At 38.0% G+C, this 19864-nt stretch overlaps 1 protein-coding gene across 7 annotated transcripts in view; it reads left to right on the forward strand.

Moving 5' to 3' along the window:
• Csnk1a1 (casein kinase 1 alpha 1) overlaps positions 1 to 19864 on the forward strand; it is a 44522-nt gene that overhangs the window by 14252 nt on the left and 10406 nt on the right. For 4 of the 7 annotated variants that reach the window (XM_090331248.1, XM_090331251.1, XM_090331250.1 and 1 more), the window contains exons 3-9: positions 1808 to 1934; positions 7430 to 7528; positions 9836 to 9919; positions 14797 to 14936; positions 16214 to 16292; positions 17239 to 17313; positions 18836 to 18942. In XM_090331248.1, coding sequence (XP_090187374.1) covers positions 1808 to 1934; positions 7430 to 7528; positions 9836 to 9919; positions 14797 to 14936; positions 16214 to 16292; positions 17239 to 17313; positions 18836 to 18942 — 711 coding nt within the window. The remainder of the gene's footprint in view (positions 1 to 1807; positions 1935 to 7429; positions 7529 to 9835; positions 9920 to 14796; positions 14937 to 16213; positions 16293 to 17238; positions 17314 to 18835; positions 18943 to 19864) is intronic. The other 3 variants (XM_090331253.1, XM_090331255.1, XM_090331254.1) reach the window with 1 other exon arrangement.

Below are 19864 nucleotides of genomic sequence, written 5' to 3' on the forward strand. Positions count from 1 at the left end.
GGAAGGAGATGAGAGACCAAAGAGGTATGATTTGGCTTAGTATTGTATGGTCTACTAAAAGGAAACTCCATGCAGTTCAGAAGAGGGTTTATTGCATGAGGAAAGAGCAGACTCCTGCTGTCCAAGATGGAGTCGGGCTAGCAAGAGAGCTTATAGTGGGAAGTGAGAGATTATATAGGGGGTGGGGTATAGCCTCAGCGGAAGTGGTTGTAATCTCAGAAGATGGGGAAATACCCCAGACTGGGGGACCTCCCACTGCCCCCACGCATGCTAGTTGCCAGGGTTACAGGTGCTGGGCGGGATTTCCAGGGTACTGGGGGGAAAGAGCCAAGGGAAGATATTGTCTTTTTAATATTCTAAATAAGTTCAGGTAACTAAATTCTAAAGATACTGACATAAAACAAATAGAAAATAAAACCCCTAAGCCGATAGAGGTGGCTCCAGCCTGTAATCCTAGCTACTTAGGAGGCTGAGATCTGAGGATCAAGGTTCAAACCATTAGAAGTGGTTTAAACCAGAAGTGGTGCTGTGGCTCCAGGGGTAGGGTAGGGTAGTGGTGGTAGCCTTGAGAAGAGCTCAGGGGCAGCATCCAGGCCCAGAGTTCAAGCCTATGACCCCCACCCCACACACAAAATAATATTAAGAACCCTTTTGCTTTTTTAATTGTCTCTTGTTACATAAATTGTTAAAAGTGTAAGAATCAAATTGGAGAATGTGAAGATGTGGCTCAAGTGGTAGAGCACTTGAGCAAAAAGCTAAGCAGGAACTGGAGGCCCTGAGTTCAATTAAGCCCTAATCTCAGATAGGGACATTACCATAGTGTACTTAGCAACAGCTCATCATATACTTACTATTAAAAATATCTTAGGTAAGATGAGTTTCTAACCTGAACACTTATAGAAAATTGAGGGATTTTTTTGTGGTGATGTTTTGTGGCAGCTGGGCCTAAGACTGGGTCTACCACTGAGTCACAGCTCACTTTCCTGCCCAAGTTAATTGGCTTTGAACTGTAGTCTTCAGATATTAGCTTCCTGAGTAGCAAGGATTACAGGCTTGAGCCATCAGTGCCCATCTGAAGTGAGATTTTTATGTTGGTATATTTTAGATTTAAATCAAGTCAGATTTCAGTTAATGCTTACTCATCTAATAAAAGCAACTTTTGCTTTTTAAAGGTTTAGAAGAGCTGATGTATGAGTCATTTTTGTGTTACAATCTACTGGATTTCTTCAGTAAATCCAGAGGTTACAGAATTTACCCAGATTTGACGGGAATTGGTGATTGATGGGAATATAATTTATCTGTAAGAACACCAATTAAGGTTGCCCCACAATGCTCTATCTTTGGAGGACAATGAAGTCACCTAACGAGGAAAAATGTTTTATTATTCCATATTGAGCAATGTAGTTGAATCTGTTGGTTCATGATCCAAACAAAGAAAACATTAAATAGAATCCAGCCAGAGGCTAGAAAGGGGGATTAGTGGTAGAGTGCTTGCCTAGCATGCTTGAAGTGTCCTAAAGTGTCCTGAGTTTGATTCCTCAGTACAACATAAATATAAATAGAAAAGGCTGGAAGTGGTGCTGTGGCTCAGATGATAAAATGCTAGCCTTGAGCAAAAGAAGTTCAAGAACTGTGCCCAAGCCTGAGTTCAAGCCCTGAACCAGGCAAAATATTAATAAATAAAATACATAAACTAAAAATAAAACCCAAATAGCAAAGAAAGTTGTCTTCATCCTGAGTGAAAATCTGTGATTATATAATTACATTTCATAATAGTACTTAATTTTCCTTTTTTTCCTTTTACTAGGTGGTATGGTCAGGAAAAAGACTATAATGTGCTAGTCATGGATCTTCTGGGACCCAGCCTTGAAGACCTCTTCAATTTCTGTTCAAGGAGATTCACAATGAAAACTGTACTTATGTTAGCTGACCAGGTATGTGAAATTTTGACAAAAATAGAAGCTGAGAAAACTACTGTATTTAAACGTTTATAAATCATAGTATTATCCCATATGATTTGATTTAACTTTGGAAAAGAAAGGTTTTATTGGTACTGTTGTTCCCATCTCATGCCTGAATTTAGGGCCTAGCACTGTCCCTAAGCTTTTTTGCTTAAGGTTATCGGTCTACCACTTGAGCTACTGCTCCACTTCCAGCTTTTTTGGTAGTTTGTTGGAGACAAGAGACTCACAGACTTTTCTACCCAGGTTGACTTTGAACAGAGATTGTCAGATCTCAGCCTCCTAAGCTAGGATTACAGGTGTGAACCACTAACACCTAGCCAAGACTTGTTACTTTAAAAAGAAACAAAAACAAAAAACCTTTATTTTTGCCAGACCTGTGGCTTGAACTCTGGGACTGTGTCCCTTAACTTTTTTGCTCAAGTGCTCTGTCAGTTAAGCCTTCTGACATTTTGGTTCATTGGCAATTCTGCACAGCGCAGCTTTGAACCACAGACCTCAGATCTCAGCTTCCTGAGGAGCTAGGTTTAATTACAGGCATGATCACCAGTGCCCAACTAGGTCTTTCTACTTTGCTAGTCTTGGGGCTTGAACTCAAGGCCTGAACACTGTCCTTGGGCTTTCCTAAATGCTAGAGCTCTACCATTTGAGCCACAGCATCACTTCTGGCTTTTTCTATGTATATGGTTCTGAAGAATCGAATGGTAATCACTCTACCACTAGACCTTGCTCTTGGCCCCAAGGTCTTTGTACTTTTTAAGGGCAGGAAAGAAAGGTGTAGATAATTAAGTTAAATTACATGAAAGAAAGTTTTGCATAGTGGTACACATTTAAAATTTAGGGCCCTGCAAGGCTGAGGTAGGATGATTGGGCCAGAGACCCTGTCTTTATCCTGAATCTCTCCTCTCCATAAAAAGGGCAGTGAGGAGCTAGGAGCATAGCCTAGTGATAGAGTGCTCACCTGGCCTGCATGAAGTCTGGGTTCCATTCCTCAGAACCACATACTCAGAAAAGGCCATAAGTGGAGCTGTGGCTTGAGTAGTAGAGTGCTAGCTAGCCTTAAGCAAAAGATGTCCAAGGACAGTGCCCAGGCCCTGAGTTCAAACCCCATGACTGGCCCAAAAAAAAGGGCAGTGAAAGGCCGGGAGTGTGGCCTAGTGGCAGAGTGTTTGCCTAGCTTGCTTGCACGAAACCCTGGGTTAATTCCTTGGTACTACATACACAGAAAAAGTCAGAAGTGGTGCTGTGGCTCAAGTGGTAAAGCTCTAGCCTTGAGAAAGCCTCAAGACTAGCAAAAAAAAAAAAAAAAAAAGTGAAAAAGAATGGCGTATCTGCTTTGTTTTTCTACCCTTAGGGTAGGATCTTGTATAGAGTAGGCCGACCTTAAAACTGGTGACCCCCCTCCCTCCTTGTGCTTAGATTTCAGGCCTTTTCCACCCTAAACAACTGATTGATGGATTGGTTGTTGTTATTAGGGTTTGAAATTGGCCTTCTATTTATTTCCAGGGGCTTTACCACTGAGCCACACCTCCAGCCTTTTTGTGTATGTGTGATGGGCACCCCTCTCCCTCCCCTGGTGAATACACCTAGATAGCAGTCTACCAGTTTGAGACATCCCATTGTAGTTGGATGAGAAGCAGGTACCATACCACATCTACCTGTTGGTATGGAAGAGATCTCATGTGTGTGCCCAGTCTTGGCCTCCTAATCCTCCTGCTTGCAACCTCCCAAATCGTGAATTACAGGTGGAAGCCACTAGCTCTCTGCTATGACATTTCTTGAAATGGATTCAAAGAATTAGAAGGTAGTGGTCATTTTCTTAATTGGCATCAGATTCCCCAAGCTTCTTTGTGGCTTAGGAAATATTAGCAAATTATGATGTTCAGTTTGTGGTATGTTGTAAACTAGCTTTTATAAAGTTAAAAAGCTTTCAAGATGTTGTAACTAACATGTGTGTATTGCCATAAAGGTTATTTTGGAGGCTTGTTAACACATAAGCATTTATAGTGTACAGTGATGGAAATGGAAGGCTTACCTGTAAAGATACAAAGAGTAAGTAGTCCCTTTCCTCTAGGAATTTAGAATCTAGAAGAAAATATACTGGAAAATATAAATTATTAGGGTTCTAGAGTTAAAGCCTGGTTGATACATGAGTAATACCAGAAAGAATATAATTCTTAAAGAGGAGATTACAGAAAAATCTTTTTGTAAGACAAATAAAGGAATAGTAGTCGTGGTTTGTAATTGATAGATAGCATTTGAAGTAGTCTGGTTTCTGCCATTAATTACCATATACCTGACCTTCTCCCTATGATTAATAGTCACAGGCTAATGATGGGTATTTCTTCACCAAGACAAATGTGCGCATTAAGTGACCTAAATGTTTGTGGGTTGTTTTGACATAGATCTTGACATGTATCAATGAGAAGGACAAGAAAATATGGGTAGAAGATAGTGTTGGCAATCTTTAGATACACCCAAATACAGAAAAATACCTAGTAGAAAAGAAACATTTGAAAACTACAAACTTTATTTTGAGAAGCAGTCAAAAGACAATTTTTTTTTTTTTTTGGGCCAGTCCTGGGTTTGAGCTCAGGGCCTGAGCCCTGTCCTTGGACTTTCTCAAGGCTAGAGCTCTACCACCTGAGCCTCAGCACCACTTCCGGCTTTTTTCTATGTATGTGGTACCAAGGAATTGAACCCACGTCTTCGTGCAAGCACTCTACCACTCACTAGGCCAAACTCCTGGCCCCAGAAGAGTACTCTTCTAAATTAAGTTTATGTCCTATTTTGAAAGACAGTGGATGTTATCTGTGTCAACGCAAAGCAAATACTTGACTCTAGCAACTCTTCATGAGTATATTGCATTTATAGCCTAAAGAAATAAAAGTATTAACTAGTATTTGAGATATATATATATACATATGCATATAAATATATGTGGCCTTTGTTATAAGTGGAGTGAAAAAATAAGCTAATATTGTGAGTAGAGGAATAGTGAAGAACACTTATTAAACTTACAAAATTTATAAACAGTAGAAAGTTGTAGACTTTAACAAGGAAAGGGACTTAAGATACATGTATCAGTGGTAGAGCATTTCTTCAGCATGTTCAGTCTGGCTAATAATACAATAAAAGTTACACAATTTGGATCGACATTTCTAAGCAATTATATTCAGTGACTCTCAGGAGTAGTTTTAACATATGTTTTAACATAGTGAGAAGCTGGGTGCTGGTAGCTCATGTATGTAGCCAGCCTCCTGTTCAGGAAGCTGAGATCTGAGGTTCGAGGTTCTAAGCCTGTCCAGACAAACCAATCTTATCACCAATTGATCAACAACAACAATTTAAAAAAATAAAGAAAAGGAAGTAGAAGCTGTGACTCAAGTGGTAGATTGCCAGTCTTGAGTGAGAAAGCTAAATGAGAGCCCAGGGTGCTGAGTTGAAGCCCCAGAATGTGGTTGCATGCATCACCACCACTACCCCCCCCCCAAAAAAAACTAGATAGACTGCTACTACTTTAGTATGAATATCAGTTGGTCAACATTTTCCAAATCTGTGCACGCACGCACGTGCGTGCGTGTGTGTCTGTGTCTGTGTGTGTATGTGTGTGTATTACAGTCTGTCTTTTAAAAAGTAGCATGGAAATAGGTCTTAGTAATACCTAGAATACCTAGCTAGTTTTGTGTGCCTGTGTTGTTGTACAGGGAAATTGAACCTAGGACTTTATACATGCTAAATACACAGTCTCCCACTGAACTATATCCCTTATGCCCCACCAGGCTGTTGTTTTTTGGTGGTGGTGGTGGTGGTTTTGTTTTGCTTTTGTTGTTGTTTTGCTTTTTGGGTTTTTTGGCCAGTCTTGGGGCTTGAATTCAGGGACTGGGCACTGTCCTTGAGCACTTGTTTTCCTCAAGGCTAGCGCTCTGCCACCTGAGCTACAGCACCACTTCTGGTTTTTTCTGTGTATATTGTATGGAGGGATTGAACCCAGGCTTTGTGCATGCTAGGCAAGCACTCTGCCACTGGGCCAAACTCCCAGCCCAAGGCTGTTTCGGCCCAAGGCTGTTTTTTGTTTTTAAACCATGATACGTATCTCAAGATACAAAATTAAGATCTAGTGGGTACAGTTATTCATGCTTGTAACCCTAGCTACTCAGGAGGCTGAGATCTGAGGATCACAGTTTAAAGCCAGCCTGGGCACTAAAGTCCACTAGAAAACTGGAGGTGGCACTATGGCTCTAGGGGTAGGGCCTTGAGCTGAAGAGCTCAGGGACAGCGCCCAGGCCCAGAGTTCAAGTCCACGACCACCACCAACAACAAAAAGATCTAAATGGTTTTTTTGTTTGTTTTTCTTTTTTTTTTTTGTTTTATGCCAGTACTGGAGCTTATACTCCAGGCTTCTTGCTTAGTTTTTTCTACTCAAGGCTGATTCCTTGATACTTGAACCAAATCTCCATGTCTAGCTGCTTATTCTTTAGAGATGAGTCTTTAGGGCTGAGAGTGTGGGTTAGTGGAAGAGTGCTTGCTTAGCATGTATGAAGCCCCGTGCCCAATTCCTTAGTACCATGTAAACAGAAAAGGCCAAAAGTGACACTAGCTCAGGTAGTAGTACCATGTTAGCCTTGAGCACAGAGAGCCTCAGGGATAGTATCCAGTCCCCGAGTTCAAGCCCTGGGACTGTTCCCCTCTCCTCAGAGGGGGGGGGGGGAGGGAGAAATGATTCTGTAATACAAATGTTACAAACACCAAGATTACTACCAGATCAGACTCATACTTTTTTCAGCTTTTTTTAAAAGAATTTATTAACATTGATTTTTACATTATATTCAAATGTCATGTTTAACAAGCAAGTATTCAAGAAGAGAATCTATATACAATCACTGGCACATAGATTTTAGAACATAAAATTAAGCTGAGGGTTTATATGTCATAGATACATATTAATATATGTAATAAAACATCTATAGAGTATATAGTCCATCATTGATTTTTATTTATTTTTTTGACAGTCCTGGGCTTGATCTCAGGGCCTGAGCACTGTCCTTGGACTTTCTCAAGGCTAGCACTCTACCAGTTGAGCCTCAGCACCACTTTCAGCTTTTTTCTATGTATGTGGTACCGAGGAATCAAACCTGGGTCTTTGTGCATGGTAGGCAAGCACTCTACTGCTAGGCCAAACTCCTGGCCCCAAATTTTATGTCTATGTAGTTATATTTATATCTCTAAGACCATGTCCATAACCTTGTAGACCCATGTTTTTAACCATTAATATAAGAAAGGGCAAAGGGGCACTGAGGGTTTAAACTTAGATACTCAATCAAGATATAGCAGTCAAGTAAATATAGTATTTTTTAATTTTTTTCTTACGCTATCATTGTTAACTCCAAATATTTGAATGTTAAATTGTTTTGAGAAATAATATGGTACTTTTATCACTTAACTATCTCTGCTTCTCTTTTTTCTAGATGATCAGTAGAATCGAATATGTGCATACAAAGAATTTTATACACAGAGACATTAAGCCAGATAACTTCCTCATGGGTATTGGGCGTCACTGTAATAAGGTTAGTCAAATGCTTTTTGCATGGAACAAAACAAAGTAAAATATTTACAAGTTGCTTTGGTACTTTTCAGTCTTTAAAAAGCCATAGTAAATTGAAACTGCTATAATTGCTTTAAAAGATTGTGCTGGAAGGATAATCAGCTAACTCTTATTAACTTAGTAACTTGAAAAATATTCTTTTTAACTTACCAACTATGTTAGTTACCTATATGGAAATATGAAATTCCAAGGGCTTTTTAATGAGCTGGAATCATCTGTTATTTAACTACTGAACAGTTGTATCTTTTTCATTCACTTGAATAGCAAAAATCTCTATATACTTTTCCTTCTCAGTGCTAAAAATCAGATTTAACCTTTAGTGTGGGTTTTGTAATATACATGTTTGTGCCAGTTTGGGAACCACTGACCCATCTGTCACCATGGAGTTAACATTTGCTGACTGAGCATGATTGATACTGAGAATTCTTCAGTCCTTGAATTTGTGTATTTGAAAGGCTAATTTGGGATTCTGCTTCAAAAGTAGTTAACAGTTTCTTACTTGGGTGCCAAGTCTGGTGAGTTCTCTACCACTTTTAAAGGAAAATTCAGACAAGTGAAATGACATTCATACAACAAAATTAGTGCTTTTTAGTTTCTCTGAGAATGGACCAACTTATGGGGCAATTGGGTTTTTTAGCTAGTGGCGCATGATTGCAGTTAGAAACTAATTGTATTTAAACTTTTCTGCAATGATTAGTGTTATTGAGTGAATTGCTTTCTTTATCCATTGTTAAGCTCGGGCAGACAGGCAGCATTGGCAATGCACTAAGCATGTTAAAATCTGATGATCTGATAGAAATTCTCAACTTCAGGACAACTTGGGGGAATTGTTTTGTGGGGAGCATTGTTTCTTTTTAGAAGAAAGATTCCCATTTGTTAAATTGCTAGGGAATGTTTGGTGTTTTTAGGTCTAGCTATAAATGTTTACCTTCGTTTGCCTGTATGAATGCCAACTTGAAGCTGTATTATTGGAATTGTTGTAACTTATTAATGTGTGAGATACTTGTGTTAGTCTGACCAAGTTTTAGGAGATTACATTTTTTATCATAGCATAACATTTTTTAATTCTATATGTAACTTTTTCCTCAAATTACATTGTAAGAAAATAATAGGCACATAATAGCTTCAAAGAGTTGAAGCATCCAGGTTTTTAGTTTTCATTACAAAGCCTGGTAATTTAATGGGAAACATTTTTACTGATTTGGGGAGGGGGGACAGTTTTGTCAGTTTGACTCTTACTTGGGCCGTTACCTAGCCTGCTCTTTCCCATATTCTTACCCCAGAAATCCCATTCTTCTGCATGATGACAGTGCAGTACATGGTTTTTCCTTCAATTTAAATGATGGCCTAGAAAATACTTTTTAAAGGGATTTCAGTCTTCCTTAAGTGTAACATGTTTATCACATAGCTGTTGGGAAGTCCAAGTTACTTAATAGTGAAAGCCATTCTGGGTCTGTGTCCTTGCAGATAATAAGAATTTTGTGCAGCAGCTTGTTAGATTCAGAGAGACTATCAGGTAGACGTGAACTGTTTTGCTTCACTAAGATTCAAATCATTAAGGTGGCTCGTGAGCATTTTAGATTAATGTTTTATGTGATTAGTTTTTAGTGTTTTTTTTTTTTCTTTTGTATTCTAGTTTCAAAAGGCCAGTTAGGAGACTGGATTCTTTGGTCAGTTTGTTCCAGTAGTTTTCTACTCATGGGAGGGGACATGGTTCTGGGGGAGGGCTTTGAGGTTGGTTTTTGAAGTTCAATTTATTGGAAAATTGTTCTGAATTTGATATTTGGGAGTGGCCACTCCAATCTTAGTGAATTTGCTCATTTCTTCAAGTAATCAGCCCTGCATGCTTTCAAAAATAAATTCTAAGGTGACTAAATGCCTTCTACCTCTTCCTTACTGAAGATTTTTTTTCCCCTGTACAATCTCTTTTGGGGGAAGGGCAGATTGTGGTACCAAAGATTGTAGACCTAAATTCCCCATTTTTGCTTTCAAAACTAAAGAGCCAAATGTCACCATTGCTATCCCTGTTTCAGGCAGTGACACAATAATAGTGGCATTAAAAACTCAAGTATTCTGTAGAATTGAAATATTCTTAAGCATGTGATACTCTTATTTGGAAAATTGAGAAGCTACCATGCTTGTGGAAGAAGGATGGCATTTGGCTACCCTGTTCTTTCTCTAATGCCTCGGTGTTGCCTGTCTGCGCCGGCCATTGTTGCAATGTAAGCAATACTGTTTGATGCACTGCCACCCTCTATTGTCTGTTTAGTGTTTAGAATCTCCAGTGGGGAAGAGGAAAAGAAGCATGACTGTTAGTACTTCTCAGGACCCATCTTTCTCAGGATTAAACCAGGTCTGAAACTGTCTCCTATTCCAACCTCAATCCCAAATTCATGTGCTTTTCTTTTTTATTGTTTTACTTTAATTATTTTTGTTTTGTTTTAATTCTGGAGAATATAGATCTTGCTCAAGCACCTCTTACGTTGGCATTATTCAGACATACTTGGCAAACATAACATTACTAAGATGTTTTTTTTTTCTGGCTTTTGCTTAAAAGTTGTAAAGTTTAGAAAAAAACAACTAAATAAAAATAGGCTATTTATTTTAGAACGCTAACATCCTTATAAGGAAATATGGTTGTATAGACTAGAATTCCTTACCTAGTAGTAAACTTGTGACAGACTATTTTATTTTTTAAAAATGTATTTGGAGTTGCAGAACCTAATATACAAAACTCAGTTGCATTCAATACTATCAAATGAATATATTCTTCCTTACTTCTCTTCTACTTTCCTAAGAACTTCAGGTAAGTATAGGTCAGATTTTTAGATCTAGTGTTTCTAGACTCGGTAATCACCCTATAAAATTCTACCCTTCAACCAAATGGTTGCTTTAAGAGCATTATATATACTTTAGAAATAGAAGACATTAGGTTCTTAACAATATAATAGTAATAATTAAAGAATTTACAGATTAAATAATAGATTGCCATTAGTAGTAGTATGGAAAATAATACAATAATAGTATAAACTGATGGTTTAATTTTTACAGGCTAACACATCCTTGGTAATTTCTAAATATTCAAAGAAAATATAAGTATTCCTTTATATTTTCTTTTACTTTTGTGGTAGTTAAATACTTGTTCCCCTGTATGAATTTTAAGACAAAGGAAAAAAGTACAACTTATAGTGTATAGATTTTTTTTGCTTCTGATCAGGTGGATCTGTATAAATTCCCATTTTTGTATATATGAAGATGATATTAGTATGAGTAATCAAAAAATTAAAAGTGTAGTAGATGCCTAGAATTCCAGGACAGAAGCTGCAGTAGGAGAATTAGGAGCTCTGGGGTATCCTGGTTTGCCATACAGTGGCTCACACTTATAATCCTAGCTACTTGGGGCTGAGATATGAGGATCATGGTTCAAAGCCAGTTCAGATAGGAAATACTGTGAGCCTCTTATCTCCAGTTAACTGCCAAATAAATAAATAAATAAAACCAATATGGAAGTAGATCTGTAGCTGAAGTGCTAGAGTACTAGCCTTGAACACAAAAGCTCAGGGACAGTGCCTGGGCCCTGAGTTCAAGCCCTAGGACTAGCACCTAAATAAAAAATAAATAATAAAGCAAGCAAGCAAGCATTACTGTTATGTAGTGTCTTGATTATCTTTGTGTATTGTTTCTTTCATGCTGCTCAGCCTTATTAAGACTTCCTCCTGTTCCTAGAATGCCTATCAGAAATACAGTTGTTTTTTATAACTATAACTGTATCTGCTATTTTATAATGAAATATTTTCTGCCAAGATTTTGTTGAGGAATGAGAGCAGATGGATATAGTCTTTAAATTTTCTAAACTTTGAGTCCTCAATTATGTTTACTCATTCCCATTCATTGATAGGTTTTCTTATATTTTGTAGCACAGGGCCTGAGCACTGTCCTTGGACTTTCTCAAGGCTAGAGCTCTACCACTTGAGCCACAGCACCATTTCTGGCTTTTTCTATGTATGTGGTACCAAGGAATTGAACCCAGGGTCTTCATGCTTTCTAGTCAGGCACTCTACCACTAGGCCAAGCTCCTGGCCCATCTTATTCATTTTTGAAAGATAAGGAAATGTCCTCCTGATTACAAGGAAAATTGCTCAAATACTGAAAATTAATATTTGTGTTTTAGTTCTGGTACCAAGATTTGAACTCAGAGCCACACATTAGCTTTTTTGCTCACAGCTGGCACTTTCCTACTTCATCTCCAGTATACCACCACCACCAACAACAACCCTTCATCACCCCACCCCACCCCCACCTGTTAATTGGAAATAGAATCTCCTAGACTTTTCTGCCTTGAACTATTCCTTCCGCCTCAGGAATAGCTGGGTTGCAGGTGGGAATCACCATCTCCTCATCCCTTTCTAGTTTTTAACTCATACCTTTAAACTTCCATGAAAATAGGACTATGTTCTTTAAAGCAAGCACTAATCTTGGAAGTCTATTAAAAAAAAATAGTTTGACCCACTGAGTAAGTATTCCTGTGTCCTTGCATATGCAAACCTTATTATGCTTGTTTGATAGTGATTGTCCTCATTTGGTTCTGTCTTTTTACATCTTTATGATGGTTTGTGCCCTTGGTATCACATACTTGAAGGAAACACACTTCTATTACATGTTTATGTTAGTTTTTAAGTTGAACACACAACTATTCAAGAGGATTGAGGTTAATGAGCATCTCTAAATAATTAAAAATTTTTATTCTAAGTGATTTTCTCTCAGTTGTTTGCTAAATGTAGGATGCAGTTCTTGAAATGATTTCCTGATTTATTTTCAGTTTTATTTCTTTTAGGTTTGGTTTGACATTAATGATTGACATGTTTAAGAAGATAGTGTTTTTATCTATATATATACATATATATATTGATTTTTTTTTTTGTTTCTTTTTAAATGTTTTATCCAACTTTGGAATGAACTCTAGTGATAGTTTTCTTAAAGCAGTCTTCAGTGTTAAGAAAAATGCCTGGTTATTGAGTTACAAGTGGAGCTGAAAATGTACATTTAGACTTAAATGAAACTCACTTGTAATCTTGTCAGAGCTATTTCCTTTTTCTCTTCTATTTTAAAATATTAATGGAAGCAATCCCATGCAGTATCCCCAGAGGAAATTAAAACCTTTAGGCTGAATAGCCTTTTGCAATTTTTTTCAATATGAGACTGCAGAATTCTTTATCATAATTTTTGTTTTGCTTAACAAGTGGTTTTTGCTTGCTTATGTGTTACACTGGTTAACACATTGAAAAAATTTACAGTGTTTTATGTTAATACTTTGTAGAACCAATTTTTTGTTATGCCTAAAATAACTTGAGGAATGTAGTGTAGTTCAGTGACAAAGTGCTTTCCTAGGAAGTCCTAAAAACAACAACAAAACATAGTCTAAAATAACTTGATTGCTTAGAAAGTGAGTTTGAACTTTCCTTCTCTAATACATTTTACTAATAATCTCCATTTTTCTAGGGAAGACCAAATAAAAACACTTTCGCTGATTTGGTTATAAGTCTCATTGTTACCGTATAGAAGCCTGACCGGTTTAGGTATTATTTATCCTCATCCTTATTAAGAGGAGTTTGGTCAGTTGGTCAGAGCTTTTGAACTCTGGGCCTGGGCCCTGTCCCTGAGCTCTTCACCTTAAGGCTACCACCCTATCCCTTGAGCTACAGCCCCACTTCCCATTTTGTAGTGATTAATTGGAGAGAAGAGCCTTGGACTTTTTTTTTTTTAGAAAATGTTTTAATATTTTATCTTCTCTTTGCATTTATAACATAGTTCAACAATCACAGAATCCTTTTCTTCCAAAGCCACAAACTTTATTACAAATGAAAGCTGATGTTTCATAGAGAGCCTTAGACTTTTTTTTAGTGTCCCAGCTGGCTTTGAATCTTGATCCTCAGATCTCAGCCTCCTGAGTAGCTAGGATTACAGGCGTGAGCCACTGCGCCCAGCTTGCTTAGTTTTTTTAGAAAACAAATCATATCATTTGTTAGGTAAACATCATAAATTATAGTTGTGGCAGAAGAGAGTAACCTAAGGAAAAGAAGAATCATTAAATATGGGCATGGGTAGCAAAGAAACATTAGTCTAAGGTCATATCCAAATAATCAGGGCACCTAAACCTGTCCAGCTTGATCTGCATTGCAAAGAAAACTTCAATACAACATGTAATAAGGGCTTGTTTTTTTGTTTTTTGTTTTTTTTTTTTTGGTTGTTGTTTTTTTTTTTGCCAGTCCTGGGCTTGGGCTCAGGGCCTGAGCACTATCCTTGGACTTTTCTCAAGGCTAGCATTCTACCAGTTGAGCCTCAGCACCACTTCCAGCTTTTTGCTATGTATGTGGTACGGAGGAATCGAACCTGGGTCTTGGTGCACGCTAGGCAAGCACTCTACCACTAGGCCAAATCCCTGTTTTTTTTTTTTTTTTTTTTTAAATAGAAGGGTTACTAAGAAAAAGTTAGCCTAGGTTACAAGGGCCCTCGGGTGCAATGTAGATAAAACTACTGTTTTGTTCTAAAATGCTAATTTTGTTTTAACTCGCTTATTTAAACTAGTTTGTAAGCTATCTTAAATACTCCTTGCTCTTTTTTTTTTTTTAGATTTTCCAGGCATTTGCCTGAGTCACATCAGTATAAAATAGTAAAATGTAATGCCAAATACTTCATTAAGAAAATTTTTTAATTTTAAAAAACATCTTGATTTTATTGGCAGTATCAGACTTTTAGGTTTGTGTTAGTGTTAGTTTAAATGATGAGCATTTTGTTGTCAGACTGAAGAATGGCCTTTGTAGAAGGGCACACAGTTCCATACAGCTTTTGTGTAGATTTTCAGGTATCATTCTTGTTTACCAATAGTGACAAGGTGTGTCAGATTTCATCATGTCAAACATCATACTTGACAACTTCGTTGTTCTCAGGCATATGCACATTTCTCCACTTAAAAAAGATGGGCTCTGAGTGTATAATGCTGGGCCTGTGAAATGCAAGTGACAAAGATAAAATGGCTAAACTTAACTGTATGTTTTACTTGCTTACTGATGAGTAGTAAAAACTATTGTGTTGAATCTATTGATTATATGTTCTACTTAGCATACTTTATTTTGCTATAGTTGACTACTAGGGCACATGCCATTTAATGAATAAGAAAAGGCTTAATTGCACAGGCTAGAAACCTAATGGCTCTTTATTTCTTTTTTAAAGTTATTCCTTATTGATTTTGGTTTGGCCAAAAAGTACAGAGACAACAGGACAAGGCAACACATACCATACAGAGAAGATAAAAACCTTACTGGCACTGCCCGGTATGCTAGCATCAATGCACATCTTGGTATTGAGCAGAGGTAAGTGTAAAGTTTAATACATTTATTACATTGATAGCAGACACTGCCAATATTTTTTTTAATTTATTAGTTTTTTTTTTAATGCCTAAGGATGTCTCTTGGCTGAGGATTTGAAGGACGCCTATTAATTGCTTTACCTGCTGAGAAGCCAATTAAAAGAGGTCCTTTCTTTGCTTGGTTGAAGGTTGTCTCTTTGACAGAAAATAATGCATCATGAAAAATGAGAAAAGCAAATGCTATGGTGACAATTTTTTAAGGAAAGTGCTAGAACTACTTGTACTTGCTAATCAGGCACACTGCCACTGAGCTACTCCTGTTTGAAATTGTGTTTTGTGGCTAGTTGAACGTAGAACTAATAACTTAGTAATTAATACTAAAAACTAGGACATGGTAATCTAAGTGATATATATATATATATTTTTTTTTAGTGATATGTGGCATTGAATTCTGCTTTATACTTAATTAGAAGGCAAATTAGAAGGCAAAATCACTGAGGAAATCTCAGTGATTTATTTTTTAGTGGTATGAGGAATTGAAGTCAAGAGATTTATACTTAATTACCAGGCAAATAAAGGCTCTGCCATTTGAGCCTTGATCTTGGGAACATATATTTTAATACTATTTTCTCAGGGTTAATGTTATGCAAGCCTACTCCTGTTAATGTTTTGCCTATCACCAGTGCCTGGTTTTAAAAAACGTACATTCTTGGGGCCGGGAGTTTGGCCTAGTGGTAGAGTGCTTGCCTAGCATGCACAAAGACCTGGGTTCTATTCCTCAGTACCACATACATAGCAAAAAGCCAGAAGTGGTGCTGTGGCTCAAGTGGTAGAGCCCTAGCCTTGAAAAAAATCCATGGACAGTGCTCAGGTCCTGAGCCCAAGCCCAGGACTGGGGGGGAGGGGGGACACGCACATTCTTAAACTGGGCTCTGGCAGCTCACAACAGTAATCCTAGCTGCTCAGGGGCTGAGATCTGAGGATAGTGGTTCATAGCCAGGCTGAACACTAAAGACAATGAGACTCTTATCTCCAATTAGCCACTAGAAAACCAGAAGTGGCTCCAGGGGTTAGGCAGTAGCCTTGAGCTGAAGAGCTCAGGGGTAGCGCCCAGGTTCAGAGTTTAAGCCCCACAACTGGAAAGGTGTGGGGTGGGGTGTATTCTTGCATAAGCAATAATAAATCTCTTGTCCTCATTTGAGAACCTTCCTTTTATGTATGATATTGACTTACTTATTTGTGTCCATAATGAATTCTTAAAATGACATTCTCTTTTTCTAGTCGCCGAGATGATATGGAATCATTAGGATATGTCTTGATGTATTTTAATAGAACCAGTCTGCCATGGCAAGGACTAAAGGTAAATCGGACTCAAATGATTCTGTTTTTAGTTGGAAGTGTGTGGGGGGGGGGGAGGATAGGGTGGTAGTGAACTCAGGCAAAGCCTAAGTGCTGTCTTTTGCTCAAGGCTAGAGCTCTACCACTTGAGCCAAAGCTCCACTTCTGGCTTTTTTCTATGTATGTGTTACTGAGGAATCGAACCTGGGTTTTTGTGCATGCTAGGCAAGCACTCTACCACTAAGCCAAACTTCTGGCTCCAGAAAAATTTATTTTTAATTATCGGGATAATGTATAGAGGGGTTACAGTTACATTCACCAGGTAGTAGTTGCATTACTTCTTACACATTGATACCCCTTCTCATGTTTTTGTACCCATTTCCCTCCCACCCCCCTACTTCTGATTTAATTTTTGTTTTGTTTTGAGGAGTTTGTTGGAGATGAGCATCTCATGGACTTGCCTGCCAGGACTGAATTTGAGTTAAGATCTTTAGATCTTAGCTTCCTACATAGCTAGGATTACAGGAGTGAGCTATCAGCACTCTGCGCCTTCTGGTTTTTTAATTAACAAGTTTCACCATTTCTTTTAGTATTTGTTAATAATAAATTTCTATGATATAGCAAGTAGCTTTTTAAAAATCTATTAGGGGCTGGGAGTTTGACCTGATGTTAAGAGTGCTTGCCTAACATGCACAAAGACCTGCCTGGGTTCAATTCCTTGGTACCACATACATAGGAAAAGGCCAAAAGTGGTGCTGTGGCTCAAGTGATAGAGTGCTAGCCTTGAGTTCAAGCCTCAGGACTGGCAAAAAAAAAAAAAAAAAAGCCTATTAGTCTTTACAAGTTATTGTAAATATTTAAAATATTAATTTGTTCAAGCACTAGTAGGGTGTTAGTTGTTTATGAAGTTAAACTATCAAGCTTTTTCTCCATGGTACTGATGGTATGCTTATGCTTATTTTCTTCAGGCTGCAACAAAGAAACAAAAATATGAAAAGATTAGTGAAAAGAAGATGTCCACTCCTGTTGAAGTTTTATGTAAGGTAAATGAGTAATAATAAGTAACTTTTGGGGGGGGAGGGCAATCCTGGGGCTTGAATTCAGGGCCTGTGCACTGTCCTTGCTTTTTCCTCAAGGCTGGTGTTCTACCACTTGAACCAGAGCACCACTTCTGGCATATTTTATTCTCTCTCTCTCTCTCTTTCTCTCTCTCTCTCTCTCTCTCTCTCTCTCTCTCTCTCTCTCTCTCTCTCTTTCTTTCATTTTTTCTTTCTTTTGTGGGTCATAGGGCTTGAACTCAGCCTGGACCCTGTCCCCTGGGCCCGGGTGTTGTCTCTGAGCTCTTCAGCTTAAGGCTACCACCCTACCCTGGAGCCAAGCCCCACCGGTGGTTTTCTGAATGTTAATTAGAGATAAGAGTCTCAGGTCCTTTTGTGCCTGGGCTGGCTTGGAACCTTGATCCTCGATCTCCAGCCTCCTGAGTAGCTAGGCTTACTAGTTTTCTCATATGTTGAAAAATAGCAGATAAGCTTTTTGAAAAATTCATTAATCTATAGGAAAAAATTGAATATTCTTGACTGTGTTTGAAATGGTACAACCTCTGCAAATTCAAGCTCAGATCATATTTGGGGGGGGACAGTTGGGGGATTTGGAGAAGAGAGGTGCCCAAATTGGGCATTGTAGTACAGGCTTGTAATATTTTCTGGAGGCTGAAATGGGAATATTCTCAGAAAACAAGGGGAGTACATTACGGAACAGAGAAAAGACGTGTGTGCGTGCACGCGCACACACACACACACACACACACACACACACACACACACACACACACACACACACACACACACACACACACACACACACACACACACACACACACACACACACACACACACACACACACACACACACACACACACACACACACACACACACACACGTACGTACGTACCTCATGCCTGTAATCCTAGCTACTCAGGAGCCTGAGATCTGAGGTTCATGGTACAAAGCCATCCCAGACAGGAGAGTCTGTGAAACTCTTCCTATTGCTAATAAATTGCTCAATGAAGCAAGAGAGGAAGGGAAGAAGGGAAAATTCAGCCTGGGCTGGCTTCAGAGATCCTTTGGTCTCTGCTTCCTGAGTAGCTTGGATTACAGGTGTGAGCCACTAGCACTTGGCCAGAGCATGAAACTTTATCTCCAGTAAACCACCAGAAAACTAGAAGTGGAGCTGTGGCTGTGAGGAGTAGAGCGCACTAGTGTTAAGCAAAAATCTCTGGGATAGGACCCAGGTACCGAGGTCAAACCTTAGGATAGGCAACAACAACAAAAAGTATGCTATCTGAATTATTTAGAAACACATTGTTATAGGGAAAGGTTATGTATTTTTTCTATGAATATATTGCAGGTAGGATAATGAAATTTTGATTAAATCATACAATTATTTTGACCTCCTGCTAAGTATTAAAATACCCTACTTAATGTCATTTTATTTACTTGTCACTACTTTTATTTTCCTATCTTAATAGATTTTATTTTATTTCATTTTACCTCTTGAACCTGTAGGGGTTTCCTGCAGAATTTGCCATGTACTTAAACTATTGTCGTGGGCTGCGCTTTGAGGAAGCCCCAGATTACATGTACCTGAGGCAGCTATTCCGCATCCTTTTCAGGTCAGTGTTTATAAAATATTTTTGTGATGTAAATCCTAGCAAAGGAAATAGCTTAGATCTATTACTGTTCTGATAATTAAAGAATGGCTAAAATAAATAAAAATCCTGAGTACCAATTTTTTTGGTATTGTCATTATCTGTTAGTAGTACAAATATGCTTGGGATGGCTTTGATTTGAGATAGGTAGATCATTGAAAAACCTCTTCAGAATAGTTGCAATTCACATCAGATATAAGTGGCTCTCAATACTTGCTAGAATTTTACAGTTCTGGTGCAAAACCCTATTTAGTACCAAGAACTAGAGTATATGTCGCTCAAATTCTTCATTGGAAGAAAGAAGATATTCCTTTAGTACCAGAAAATTGTCATAGGGAACTACTGGTACCAGCATATCCTAAATTTCTAGTTTCGTAATTATAACTTCTAGTTTCTTATTTACTCTTACTGATAGAAAATATGAGTATTCTGATACTTGACAGCTTGATTTAATGGTTATAGTTCTTGCTGTCTTCATTTCTGCTCCTTTCAAGGAAATTTAAAAGTGTTCCTTATTTGGAAGTAAAGCCACATTTTTTTGCACCTAGAAGAGAGAATGGGCCACACAGGTGGAAGGAGTATGGGTGAACAAATGTCATTCTTTTTGTTGTATATTATATAAAATGAATTTTAGTTCTTGAATACTTGATTGGTAAACATGACATTTGAAACATGATGTAAAAATCAGTGTTAATAAAATCTTTCAAAAAACAAATAAAACAGGGAAGTGGATGAATCTAGAGCAAATCATGTTGAGTGAGACAACTCAAGACCAAAGGAACAAAAGGCGGGTGGTATCCTTAATATGTGACTATTAAATCCAAACAGTATAAGAGGGAGGACTCAATATTTGCATGCCCAATGCTATGGACATGGTATTGGAAAT

The sequence above is a fragment of the Megascapheus bottae genome, chromosome 4 (genome assembly GCF_031878675.1).
Source record: "Megascapheus bottae isolate mThoBot1 chromosome 4, mThoBot2.hap1, whole genome shotgun sequence".
Lineage (NCBI taxonomy): Eukaryota > Metazoa > Chordata > Mammalia > Rodentia > Geomyidae > Megascapheus > Megascapheus bottae.